Below are 12,675 nucleotides of genomic sequence, written 5' to 3' on the forward strand. Positions count from 1 at the left end.
GCGGATCACCTGAGGTCAGGAGTTCGAGACCAGCCTGGCCAACATGGTGAAACCCTGTCTCTACTAAAAATACAAAAATTAGCCGGGCGTGGTGGTGGATGCCTGTAATCCCAGCTACTCCGGAGGCTGAGGCAGGAGAATTGCTTGAACCCAGGAGGCGGAGGTTGCAGTGAGTCGAGATTGTTTCACTATACTCCAGCCTGGGTGAAAGAAAAAAAGGTGGGAGGGTCTCCTGGGGCCCGAAGTGGAATGAGGAAGTTGAAGAGTTACCATACGAGGTACAGTGAGCTGAACATCACCGGGGAACCAGAGGCCAGGGTCAGGACGTAACCAGGAAAGGCTTCCTGGAAGAGGTAAGAACCAAGTGTCATGTGTGCAGACAGAGGTGGGGAACCATGTGGGGCTGGCCTGAGCAGAGCCTCAGGTGTAGACGAGTGTATGAGCATCAACAGGGACCAATAAGGAAAAATAACTGAGCACCAAATTCTATGGGGTCACAGAGATAGATGATACTGGGGGTCTGCCCTCCAAAGCTGACTAGCTAGCTAGGAAGAAGGTTGAGGGGTGGGGGTAGGAATACAGAAATAAGTAATAGCTATCACTGTGCACCCCGCCCCCATGTGTCAGGCTTTCTACCTACATGGACACATTTAAGCTCACAACATCTCTGGAAGATCCAGTTCCAGAACATCTGTGGAAGCTCACAACATCTCTGGAAGTGGCATGAGCCACTGCATGCAGCCCCCAGGAGCTCTTGATCTGAGGCACAAAGATGCTTAGGGGGTTTCCCAATATATTTTATGGTCACCTCTTCTCCCACCAATGTCTGCTATACTGTGTGTTTACACATAGGTGTGTTTTTAGAGGAAAGGGTTCAAAGCTTTCATTACACTCTTTTTTTTTTTCTAATAAAGAAAAAAGCTTTGTTGCCCAGGCTGGTCTCAAACTCCCAACCTCAAGCAATCTGTCCACCACCTCAGCCTCCCAAAGTGTTGGGATTACAGCCATGAGCCACTACGCTGGTCCTCATTACATTCTCAAAGGGACCTATTAAAAAAAAAAAAAGAGGCTGGGCACGGTGGCTCACGCCTGTAATGCCAGTACTTTGGGAGGCTGATGCAGGCGGATCACAAGGTCAGGAGATGGAGACCATCCTGGCCAATATGGTGAAACCCAGTCTCTACTAAAGTACAAAAAAAAAAGTAGCCAGGCGTGGTGGTGCATGCCTGTAATCCCAGCTACTCGGGAGGCTGAGGCAGGCAAATGGCTTGAACCCGGAAGGTGGAGATTGCAGTGAGCTGAGATTGTGCCCCTGCACTCCAGTCTGGCAACAGAGCAAGACTCCGTTTCAAAAAAAAAAAAAAGTTTACTGTCATTTTATGTTATACACTTTTTTAAAAAAGTTTTCTTTTTTTTTTTTTGAGACGGAGTCTTGCTCTGTCGCCCAGGCTGGAGTGCCGTGGCCGGATCTCAGCTCACTGCAAGCTCCGCCTCCCAGGTTCACGCCATTCTCCCGCCTCAGCCTCCCGAGTAGCTGGGACTACAGGCGCCCACCACTTCGCCCGGCTAGTTTTTTGTATTTTTTAGTGGAGACGGGTTTTCACCGTGTTAGCCAGGATGGTCTCGATCTCCTGACCTCGTGATCCACCCGTCTCGGCCTCCCAAAGTGCTGGGATTACAGGCTTGAGCCACCGCGCCCGGCCAAAAGTTTTCTTTTTAAAGCTGCTTTTAGACAAGTAGAAGGAAGAAAAAGGAAGAAGGGGGTAAGGAGGAAAGAATTTTGTAGACAAAATTTAACAGATGCAATTTTTTTTTTTTTTTTTTGGGGCTGCCCCGGCTGGGGGGCAGTGGCATGATCTCAGCTCACTGCAACTTGCCCTCCTGGGTTCAAGCGATTCTTGTGCCTCAGCCATCTGGGTAGCTGGGATTACAGGTGTGCGCCACCATGCCCAGGTAATTTTTGTATTTTTAGTAGAGTTGGGGTTTCACCATGTTGGCCAGGCTGGTCTTGAATTTGTGACGTCAAGTGATCCACCAGTCTCCGTATCCCAAAGTGCTGGGATTACAGGCGTGAACCACCACTCCCGGCCAGATGTCAATTTTTGTTTCCACAATTTCAAGGAAGAGAAAGCCAGTGTGACCAGAGGTCAAAAGATGAGAATGTTGGCCGGGCACGGTGGCTCATGCCTGTCATCCTACTATTTTGGGAAGCCGAGGCAGACGGATTACCTGAGGTCAAGAGTCTGAGACTAGCCTGGCTAACATGGTGAAACACTGTCTGTACTAAAAATACAAAAAAAATTAACTGGGCGTGGTGGTGCACACCTGTAATCCCAGCTACTCAGGAGGCTGAGGCAGGAGAACTGCTTGAACCTGGAATGCGGAGGTTGCATTGAGCCGAGATTGCGCCACTGCACTCCAGCCTAAGTAACAAGAGTGAAACTCCGTCTCAAAAAAAAAAAAAAGAAAAAAGATGAGACTGTTGAGTCAGGATTAGGATTCAGATCTGCTGGCACCAATTTCAGTGCTCTTTATACTTTCTGTTGCTATTCATTCATTCATCCATTCATTCAGCAAATTTATATCAAGTATCTGGTATGTGCCAGGTATGATTCCAAATTACACTATTCCCAGATTATTCTGAGAATGCTGCAGTGCCAAACTCTTGGTGTCACAGACTGTATATTACAGTGGGGGAGACAGACAAAATAATATAATAATATAACGACGAAGGCGCAATATTATGTGCTATGAAAAAACGCAGTCAGAGGATGGCAAGGAAGGGGAACGGAATTTTAGATAGGGCGTTCTGGGCTCAGAACCTCCAGATGCCCGTCCATGGACTCCAACGAAGGGAGCGATTCCAGGTACCGGGGAACCTTGCACACACCTCTCTTGAGCTTCCGCCTCGCCCAGGTGGGGACGGTAGGGAGACCAGTGGACACACGCATGCGCACGAAGGAAACGGCAAAGCCTGAAGGAAGGTGCAGAGCGCATGCTCTCTCTTGCTCGAGACGCCGAGGATTTTGACGAGGACTCTCTCAGCGCGGATGATAGTGCTCAGGTTAATGCCAGCGGGAGGGCGGTGCCCAATAGTAACTTCCTTTGGAGGTTGTAGTCCTGCCCCCAGAGCCAATTTTCTACTTCCGTTTCCGGCGCTGCGGTAGTCCAGGTCGAAAATGGCGGCAGTTGGTGTGTCACGGGTTTCTCGGCTGCTGGGTCGGTCCGGTCCACAGCTGGGGCGGCCTGTGTCGAGTGGCGCCCATGGCGAAGAGGGCTCAGGTACTGGGGCCGGGGTCGACAGGTCGGGCCTCAGCCCCACTCGGGCGAGGCAGGGCGGGACTGTGACCTTGGCCCGAGGCCTTGCGGGAGGGAAAGTGAGACCCGGGCCCGCCCCATACCGGGGCTGAGCGGTTTGGCTTCTCCGTAGCTCGCATGTGGAAGACCCTCACCTTTTTCGTCGCGCTCCCCGGGGTGGCAGTCAGCATGCTGAATGTGTACCTGAAGTCGCACCACGGAGAGCACGAGAGACCCGAGTTCATCGCCTACCCCCATCTCCGCATCAGGACCAAGGTACGCCCTTGCACATCTCTTCAAGTGTCCGTTCTCTTTTCGTTATGTGTGCCTTAGTGCAAGTACTTCATTCTCTAAAGGCATGGGTGCCAGGCGTGTACAGCTTGTTTATCCTCACAGACAGAAAATGTATTTTCTTCCATTTTGTGGAAGGACAACTGACACTTGGGATTACTTCCCAATTTTCTTTTTCAAGGTCATACAATAAGTGCCCTTCAGTTTCCCTTTTCTCCGATTCATCCTACCTCCTGCCTTCTGAGACAGTTCTGAAACAGGTGTCCGTTGTGTAAAGTTTGGAGGTTTGGGAAATCCAATTAGAGTGGCAAAGTCTGAAGGTGGTTCCCGTAAGCGAACCCAGCTACATGGGGGAGGCTGAAGCAGGAGAATCCCTTGAACCTAGGAGGCGGAGTTTGCAGTGAGCTGAGATCGTGCCACTGCACTCCAGCCTGGGCGACAGATTCTAGTCTCAAAACAACAACAAAACATGAGCATCTGGCAGCTACTAGTTGCATAATGAAGAGGCTGACAGCTTTCTGTATTTCCCACCACTACCTTATTTTCTCGACTGTTTTGTTCGCTGTTGATGTAGATACATTACAATGATGTGTCCTCTGTTTGCTGTATCTTTAACAAGGGCTTACTCTGATTCTTTAATACTGGCCGTGCGCGGTGGCTCACGCCAGTAATCCCAGCACTTTAGGAGGCTAAGGCGGGTGGATCACTTGAGGTCAGGAGTTCAAGAGCAGCCTGGTCAACATGGCAAAACACTATCTCTACTAAAAATACAAAAAATAGCCGAGTGTGGTGGCGGGCTCCTGTAATCCCAGCTACTTGGGAGGCTGAGGTGGGAGAATCGCTTAAACCTAGGAGGCGGAGGTTGCAGTGAACCGAGATCCGGCCATTGCACTACATCCTGGGCAACAGGAGTGAAACTCCGTCTCTAATAATAATAATAATAATAATAATATACTTAGCCAAAAGGCTGAGAAGTGATGGAAAAAAAATTATTATTACATCACCTAGCCCATATAGGACTGGCCTTGTAGAAACTTACCCTAGACTCTTGAATTTTTTGAGTCTTTGAGCAGCACTCCCACCCTCCTACAGTGGAATTAGAAGTCAGACAGTAAAGGTTTCTCAACCTTAGCACTGTTGACATTTGGGGCTGGGTAATTCTTGTTGGGCCATATCCTTGGCCTGTACCCACTAGGTGGCAGTAGTACCTGCTCAACCCTGCTCCCCCTTCCCCTTCCCCCGCCCATCACAATGTCTCCAGATACTACCCATTGTCCCCAGGAGGGGCAAAATCACCCTGGGTTGGAGATTGTTGCCTTAAAGTAATGCTTTTCAAAGGTAATAGACAAGATAATTGAGGGTGGACTGCCGTTTCCCAGCCTAGATATTGTTTGAAGTGTGAGATGGTGCCAGAAATCTGTATTTAATTAAGCATCTCCCTCCCCTAATACTGACTGCCAACATTTTGATACAGGTGATTTGAGGATTACACTTTCATAAACACAGCACTGGATATACTAGTTACTAGGGAGAGGATTATGAGTACCTAACTTGAGCTTGCATTTTCTGCCATCCATATTTGTTTCTGGAATTAAAACTATCCTGTAGCCAGGATAACTTTTAAGGGCTCCCCTGGTAGTTATAAGAGCTCATTAAATAATGGGAAGGTTGAACTATGCCAGTAGATAAAGGACTAATTTCCATTTTGTTTTTGTATATGATCTGTAGCCCTGTTATAAGCAATTCATGACAGTGTTCTTTCTGAATTATTTTCTGGAATTATCTAACTGACATCTTCACTCCACAGCCGTTTCCCTGGGGAGATGGTAACCATACTCTATTCCATAACCCTCATGTGAATCCACTTCCAACTGGCTACGAAGATGAATAAAGAGAATCTGGACCACTACCTGGGCACCAGGGACCACAGCACTGGTTTGGACCATTACTCTGCACATGGACCAGAAAAAGTATACGGGACCTTAAGCTCATCTTCTTGTATCAAATGATGACTGGTATACTGGTCTTCCATCCCTTTGCTTGTGGCAGGAGATGGCTTAAATAAATAACTTAAACTTAGATTAGTCATGAGCTGAGAGTTACTTTCTTTGGTTATTTTTTTTGCAGAAATTAGCATTTGCAAGCTGAAAAGAAATTGGCATTAGTTATTTCTGTTTCCACAGTGAAGGTCTAGGCTGCTGTTTAGTGTTACAGGTCCAATTCAGCCCACTGAATAAGTGTTTGTAACAGCCCCTCTTGGTTTATTGTGCCTGATGTGGGTAAAGGGACCAAGTGTAGCAGTGCTAATTAAGCATCAAGATTAGTCCTTGGCCAGGTGCGGTGGCTCATGCCTGTAATCCCAGCACTTTGGGGGGCTGAGGCTGGCGGATCACCTGAGGTCAGGAGTTCGAGACCAGCCTGGCCAACATGACGAAACCCTGTCTCTACTAAAAATACAAAAATTAGTTGGGTGTGGTGGCGCGCTTCTATAGCTGGATGTGGAGTCTTGAACCCGGGAGGTGGCGGTTGCAGTGAGCCAAGATCGTGCCACTGCAATCCAGCCTGGGCAACAGAGCAAGACTTTGTCTCAAAAAACCAATGGTCCTTGACAGGCCTGAGATTTCAAAGACATTGAATGGCTAGCAGAATGGCTGCATTTTACACCTGAAAGAGGTACTTGTGTTTCTCAAGAGGAAGTGCTTGATCTGGGTCTCATCTTTTTCCTGTCCCACTCCACTAGCATTTACTGCAGAATCTTCCCTGTAGTCATAATTTTCTCAAACATGTCAAGTTCTTACCTTGAGGTCATCTCCTTCAGGGCTGGTAGGGTCAGAAATCTTAAGAGAAATAAAGGGAGTGTGACACATTTCTGCTTATTGACTTTTTTCTGGAATTAAAACTATCCTGTTTTAATGGATAGTAAATGGCAGTAGTAGTAGTTACAAAACCACTCTGAGAGGGCAATTAATTGCAATCAAAATTTAAAACCTTTATTTTAGCCGGGTACGGTGACTCACACCTGTAATCCTAGCACTTTGGGAGGCCAAGGCGGGCAGATCATGAGGTCAAGAGATCAAGACCATCCTGGACAACATGGTAAAACCCCATCTCTATTGAAAATACAAAAATTAGCTGGGCGCGGTGGCACGCACCTGTAGTCCCAGGAGGCGGAGGTTGCAGTGAGCCCAGAAAAAAAAAACAAAAACCTTTTTTATTTTTTTGAGACGGAGTCTCACTCTATTGCCCAGGCTACAGTGCAGTGGCACGAGCTCAGTTCACTGCAACCTTCTCCCAGGTTGAAGCGATTCTCCTGCCTCAGCCTCCCGAATAGCTGGGACTACAGGCATGCGCCACCACGCCCAGCTAATTTTTTGTGTGTTTTTAGTAGAGACAAGGTTTCGCATGTTGGCCAGGCTGGTCTTGAACTCCTAACCTCAGGTGATCTGCTCACCTCAGCCTCCCAAACTGCTGGGATTACAGGTCTGAGCCACTGTGCCTGGCCAGAGCTGGTTTATTCTTTTTTTGTTTGTTTGAGACAAGAGTTTCGCTCTTGTTGCCCAGGCTGGAGTGCAATGGCATGATCTTGGCTCACCACAACCTCCACCTCCCAGGTTCAAGCAATTCTCCTGTCTCATCCTCCTGAGTAGCTGGGATTACAAGCATGTACCACCACACCTGGCTAATTTTTTGTATTTTAAGTAGAGACAGGGTTTCTCTATGTTGGCCAGGCTAGCCTCAAACTCCCAACCTCAGGTGATCCGCCCACCTCAGCCTCCCAAAGTGCTGGGATTACAGGCGTGAGCCACCACGCCCGGCCAGTTGGTTTATTCTTAAGGCTCAAAGGAACACTTTCGTGGTAGGTTCAAGAGGCAACGAGGTATTTCATGTTGTATTACATTAAACTGGTAATGCAAAAGTAAGGCATATACAGTACAGAATAGAGAATCTCATTATCTTTCCCATTTTGTGATATAACAGCCTGTACTTCTGAGTCCCTATAGGGCTGTTTTGGTTGTGGCCAGTCTGAGTTTAGGACAGATGTATTATACTTCAGCTTGCTGCCTGGCCTCCCCTGGCTAGGTTCCAAACATCTTTTATAATCCTTGGATAATGGACCCTAGTCAGTCATAAAATATAAATGAAGAATGTTTTGAAATGACATTACAGACAAGTCACATTAAATATGATGTAGCGACTGGTAAAATGGAGACAAGACAATAGAATTAGGGCCTTCTATAAATCAAGTTTCTTGGTTTATTTTTGAGACAGGGTCTTGCTCTGTCAACCAACCTGGAGTGCAGTGGCACAGTCACAGCCCGCTGCAGTCTCTACCTCCCAGGCTCAGGTGATGCTCCCACCTCAGCCTTTTGAGTAGCTGGGACTACAGGCCCACACCACCATACCCCGCTAATTTTTTTATAGAGATGGGGTTTCGCCATGTTGCCCAGGCTGGTCTCGAATTCCTGAGTTCAAGTGATCGGCCCATCTCACCTTCCAAAGTGTTACAGTCATGAACCACCATACCCGGCCTGTAATTCAAGTTTCATACTTCTTTGGGCATATAATAAAACCAAATTACTCACGTAATTGTGGGGATTCCGTGACACTCTGAGGTATGTAAGTGCTCTCCTGATCCTTTTTTGGTACCATATTGTATTTGTGTAGCATGTTGTGGAAATTTTAGAAATCAGTGAGGTTTTGACTGGGTGCAGTGGCTCACACCTGTAATCCCAGCACTTTGGGATGTCAAGACTGGCAGATCACCTGAGGTTAAGGGTTCAAGACCAGCCTGGCCAATATGGTGAAACCCCATCTCTACTAAAAATACAAAAATTAGCTGGGCATTGTGGTGCACGCCTGTAATCCCAGCTACTCGGGAGGCTGAGGCAGGAAAATCATTGGAACCCAGGAGGTGGAGGTTGCAGTAAGCCGAGATTGCACCACTGCACTCCAGCCTGGGCGACAGAGCCAGACTGTCTCAAAAAAAAAAAAAAATCAGTGAGGTTTCTGATTGCCATACTGTACCACCTAGCTTAGACAAGTCACTTTTTCTTCACCTTTAAGTTACAAAACTCTCCCTGGTGTATACATGAGGTTTGTAGGGTAACAGGGTAATAGTTCCATAAAATGCACTGAGTTCCAGAGGCAAATAATGATAGAAACTAAATGTTACAATTTATTCCATCTTTAGGATTACAGACATTACAGGGCAGGATGAGTAAACAAGGCAAATAAAGCCAGCACCTTTAGCTTCCCCCCCCCACCCGCCCACCATTTAACCAGATGCAGCATTTTAAGGATATGCAGGTTGACAATTCACTGACTTGGGTTGACTTGCAGATCTTTGCAATTTAGGTTCTTCCTCCATAGCTATTCCAAATATCTTAATTCCTGAACTACACACTGAGAGCTCTGAAACGGTGGTCATTCCACCATTCTTGCAGCTTTCACATCTTAATCTGACACCTCTGGTGAAGGCAGGGAACTGTGTTAAAAGCTGTCTTCCTCTTTGCTAATCCAGGCCACCAGCAATCTTAACCATTAGTTACTATATAAAAATAAAAGTGTGCTCAAAAGCACTCACTGAAACTGTTGTGCCCAGATCCTTTTTCAGAGCATTAGTTCCCTGAGAGAAAAAAAGAGGTCTTAACCAATTGCTTTCATGAACGATGACCCCAGTACAGTGTATATGTCTTTCGCAGCAGAAATCAAGAGGTCAGGCAGCTCTGCTCATCCTGACTAGTTTATCATCGTTTGCATACAAGGTTATTTATGTAAAGCTGATTCCACACCAAGTATTGCAACCATAATCTCAAAAAATTGTTCAATTTTAGCACACTGAGTTCCTGCCAGATGCCACAGCAGGTAAGAAATCATCTCAAAGAGTTCATCTTTTACAACTGAGAGGAAAACATCGAAGGGGGAAATAAAACTCCTCTCTCCTAAGTTCCTCATCAAATCTGATGGCTAGGTTCACAGATTTAGTTGACAAAAATCCAGAGTCCTCAATTTCTGGATTGAGAAATCCTTCAAGGTGACTGTCAAGGTCAAGAAGAATTTTCAGACTTTTCTTTGCCATGGCCCATGAATTCCAATCCTTCAATAGGAATCTCTTTCTCCTTTATTGCTTTCTGGTAGGAGGAGAAAACACATTATAAGGATCTATATGAAGCTCAAGTTGCAAGCTTTGTAAATAAAATATGACAGCACAAAAGTAAAATCAAGCTGATTATAAAGACTTATAACCATGATTCAAACCACATACTTTTTAAAAAACAAGTACCAGTACCAGTAGGGTGTGGTGGCTCAGGTCTATAATCACAGCATTTTGGGAGACCAAGGCAGGTGGATCACTTGAGGCCAGAAGTTAGAGACCAACCTGGCCAACATGGCGAAACCCTGTTTATACTAAAAATACAAAAATTAGCTGGGCATGGGGGTGCATGCCTGTAATTCCAGCTACTCCGGTGGCTGAGGCATGAGAATAGCTTGAACCTGGGACGCGGAGGTTGCCAGTGAGCTGAGATTGTGCCATTGCACTCCAGCCTGGGAGACAGTGAGACTCTGCCTCAAAAATAAATAAAAACCAAAAGTACCATAATGAATAAATCAAGTGTAAGACCTGAGGGAGACTGGAAAAGGAGTTGTGAGGGAACCATTAAAATTAAGTGAAATTTGAAAAATAATCATCACTTTGTGTTGGTGAAAGACTTACTGGCTATGTGACCAACTAAATGGGATGAAGACAGCAACTACCTCGGGGAACTGCTGTGAGGATGTGTTGGGTTAACTTATTGGAAGTGCTTTGCCCAGTGCTGTTCTAACAATTCAAAGCAGTTCCACATCCATTGGGCCAGAATAAACATTTCCTAGTTGCAGTTGCGGGGACTGGTCAAGAGAGATAAACAGGCTAACGAAGGGTTTATAACATCAAAATGATGTGATCCTCCAGTCTGAAGTATAACCCCGCCCAGACCTCAGCTGTAATAGTGGAAAAGTGCACCACCTGCGAAAGAATCAAGGCAACCTGGTGCTAGTGAACTCGGATCAATCACTTCCTATTTCTGGGTGTTAGTTTTTTATGTATAAAATATGAGTAACTATACCCACCTTGCGAGTTTAGGATGAACACCAAATGAACCAAAAGATGTGACTGTGTGTCTTAAAAACAAAAGCACTGCACCAATATTTGTCATTCGGGGAGACACCCAAACGGCCTCGGTGTTGATAGGGGAGCGAGCTCCTGCCACTGACCTCACTGCGGCTTTTCTCCACCCTTCCAGTCCAGTCCCAACCCCCATAAAACACGACGAGTGTAGTGGGACACAGCGCGGAGAATGCGGGGCCTGGAAACAGAGGCGGAAGGGCTCACCTGAACACACTGCTGGTAGCGCTTGAAGAGGTCGGTGCACGGGTCCCCGGAGCTGTCCCCCTTGAGAAACTTCTCGGCGAACCAGCGATTGAAGCACTGGTCGTATTCGCGCTTCATGTCCGTGCATGCCTCCCCCACACTGTTCATGGCGACAGTGGTGTCGGCGGCGGCGGCAGCGCACTCTGATGTCATCACTCTTAGGCGCGTCGCTCGGCGTTACGCGCGGGCGCACTACGGGGGCTAAGGAAGGAAGAAATGTGGTCGCGGTTGGTGTGGCTGGGCCTTCGGGCCCCTCTGGGCGGGCGCCAGGGCTTCACGTCCAAGGCGGATCCTCAGGTAAAGGCCAGGGCCATCTAAGCGGGTGGCGGAGCAAGCCGGGAGGCACACCGGGGCGCCGGTGACCCACACTCCCTGCCTCATTCCTCCTCCAGGGCAGTGGCCGGATCACGGCCCAGGTGATCGAGCACCTGGAGCGTCTAGCGCTTGTGGACTTCGGCAGCTGCGAGGCAGTGGCGCGACTGGAGAAAGCTATCGCCTTCGCCGACCAGCTACGTGCGGTGGACACTGACGGGGTGGAGCCCATGGAGTCGGTCCTGGAGGACAGGTAAACTCGAGGCTGCAGCCCCGAAACCTTGAGCGTGGCCCGTTCGCAGCCGTTTAATGTGACGATTAGCGAACAATTTTCCAGGGGGTTAAAGAGCGTTAGCGAGATTCAGGAACTTGCCCACGGTCACCTCGCGAGTCAGTGGCTTCACTCTTCCCCTTGTTCATTACGGATGCTATCGCTCGTGTCGTCCTAGTGTAAGTAGAAACAAAACCCAAACTGCTCATCATCGCCTTTGTGTTTTTTTTCTTGAGACGGAGTCCAGACTGGAGTGCAGTGGCGCGATCTCGGCTCACTTCAAGCTCCGCCTCCCGTGTTCAAACAATTATCTTCCTCAGCCTCCCGAGTAGCTGGGATTACAGGCGCCTGACACCACGCCCGGCTAATTTTTTTTGTATTTTTAGTAGAGACGAGGACGGGGTGTCACCGTCTTGGCCAGGCTGGTCTTGAACTCCTGACCTCGTGATCCACCCGCCTCGGCCTCCCAAAGTGCTGGGATTATAGGCGTGAGCTACCGCGCCTGGCCTAATCATCGCCTTTGAGCCCCTACTCCATAGAGTCCCTACTCCATAGAGTCCCTGCCTGCTCACTCAGACATACTCTTCTCAGTACCCTCCTTGGCTACCTTGGCTGCGTCTCCAGCAAGACAAGTTCTTTCCCTCTCTAGATCTTTGCACTGGCCCTTCGTTTTTTCCTGCCTCTCAGTATTTGCATGGCTGCCTCCCTCTTGGCACAGGTCTCAGCTTATCTTCTGGGAAAGGGCTCTCCTAACCACTGCAAATCCCTTCTCCCCTTCTGGTTAGTAACACATCCTATTGGGTTTTTTCCTCTAACATTTTAATGGACTTTTGTTCATTTGTTATATCTCTTTTATTAAAATGTGAGCACTTTATGAGATTTGGTTCCTGTTGCATTCCTGCCTCGAATTTTTATTTTTATTTTTTGAGATGGAGTCTCACTCTTATCACCCAGGTTAGAGTGCAGTGGCATGATCTCAGCTCATTGCAACCTCCACCTCCCAGGCTCAAGAGATCCTCCTACCGCAGCCTCCAAGTATAGGACCACAGGCTCGTGCCACCAGGCCTGGCTAATTTTTTTTTTTTTTTTTTTT

At 47.7% G+C, this 12,675-nt stretch overlaps 3 protein-coding genes across 4 annotated transcripts in view; 2 read left to right on the forward strand and 1 right to left on the reverse strand.

Annotated features, from left to right (window-relative positions):
* Positions 1-3,142: 3,142 nt before the first annotated feature.
* LOC105527930 (cytochrome c oxidase subunit 6A1, mitochondrial) lies at positions 3,143-5,676 on the forward strand. The gene is made up of 3 exons (XM_011964424.1): positions 3,143-3,282; positions 3,431-3,573; positions 5,396-5,676. The coding sequence occupies exons 1-3, from the start codon at positions 3,180-3,182 to the stop codon at positions 5,477-5,479; spliced, it is 330 nt and encodes a 109-aa protein (XP_011819814.1). The 5' UTR covers positions 3,143-3,179; the 3' UTR covers positions 5,480-5,676.
* A 3,062-nt stretch (positions 5,677-8,738) lies between these two features.
* TRIAP1 (TP53 regulated inhibitor of apoptosis 1) lies at positions 8,739-11,141 on the reverse strand. Its single transcript, XM_011964426.1, has 2 exons — positions 10,961-11,141; positions 8,739-9,719 (listed from the first exon to the last, which is right to left on the reverse strand). Exons 1-2 carry the CDS (start codon positions 11,105-11,107, stop codon positions 9,636-9,638), a joined length of 231 nt encoding a protein of 76 aa, XP_011819816.1. The 5' UTR covers positions 11,108-11,141; the 3' UTR covers positions 8,739-9,635.
* A 37-nt stretch (positions 11,142-11,178) lies between these two features.
* GATC (glutamyl-tRNA(Gln) amidotransferase, subunit C) overlaps positions 11,179-12,675 on the forward strand; it is a 26,305-nt gene continuing 24,808 nt past the window's right edge. The window contains exons 1-2 of one of the 2 annotated variants that reach the window (XM_011964427.1): positions 11,179-11,296; positions 11,392-11,564. In XM_011964427.1, the coding sequence (XP_011819817.1) occupies positions 11,216-11,296; positions 11,392-11,564 (254 nt within the window). In that variant the 5' untranslated portion in view covers positions 11,179-11,215. The remainder of the gene's footprint in view (positions 11,297-11,391; positions 11,565-12,675) is intronic. The other variant, XR_001004293.1, reaches the window with a different exon arrangement.

The sequence above is a fragment of the Mandrillus leucophaeus genome, unplaced genomic scaffold (genome assembly GCF_000951045.1).
Source record: "Mandrillus leucophaeus isolate KB7577 unplaced genomic scaffold, Mleu.le_1.0 Scaffold7, whole genome shotgun sequence".
In the NCBI taxonomy this organism is placed as follows: Eukaryota; Metazoa; Chordata; class Mammalia; order Primates; family Cercopithecidae; genus Mandrillus; species Mandrillus leucophaeus.

Coding starts and splice junctions, on each gene's coding strand:
- LOC105527930 (XM_011964424.1), top strand. CDS start 3,180: ATGGCGGCAGTTGGTGTGTCACGGGTTTCTCGGCTGCTGGGTCGGTCC. Junction 3,283..3,430: donor CCATGGCGAAGAGGGCTCAG/GTACTGGGGCCG, acceptor GCTTCTCCGTAG/CTCGCATGTGGAAGACCCTC. Junction 3,574..5,395: donor ATCTCCGCATCAGGACCAAG/GTACGCCCTTGC, acceptor TTCACTCCACAG/CCGTTTCCCTGGGGAGATGG.
- TRIAP1 (XM_011964426.1), bottom strand. CDS start 11,107: ATGAACAGTGTGGGGGAGGCATGCACGGACATGAAGCGCGAATACGAC. Junction 9,720..10,960: donor GCTACCAGCAGTGTGTTCAG/GTGAGCCCTTCC, acceptor TCCTCCTACCAG/AAAGCAATAAAGGAGAAAGA.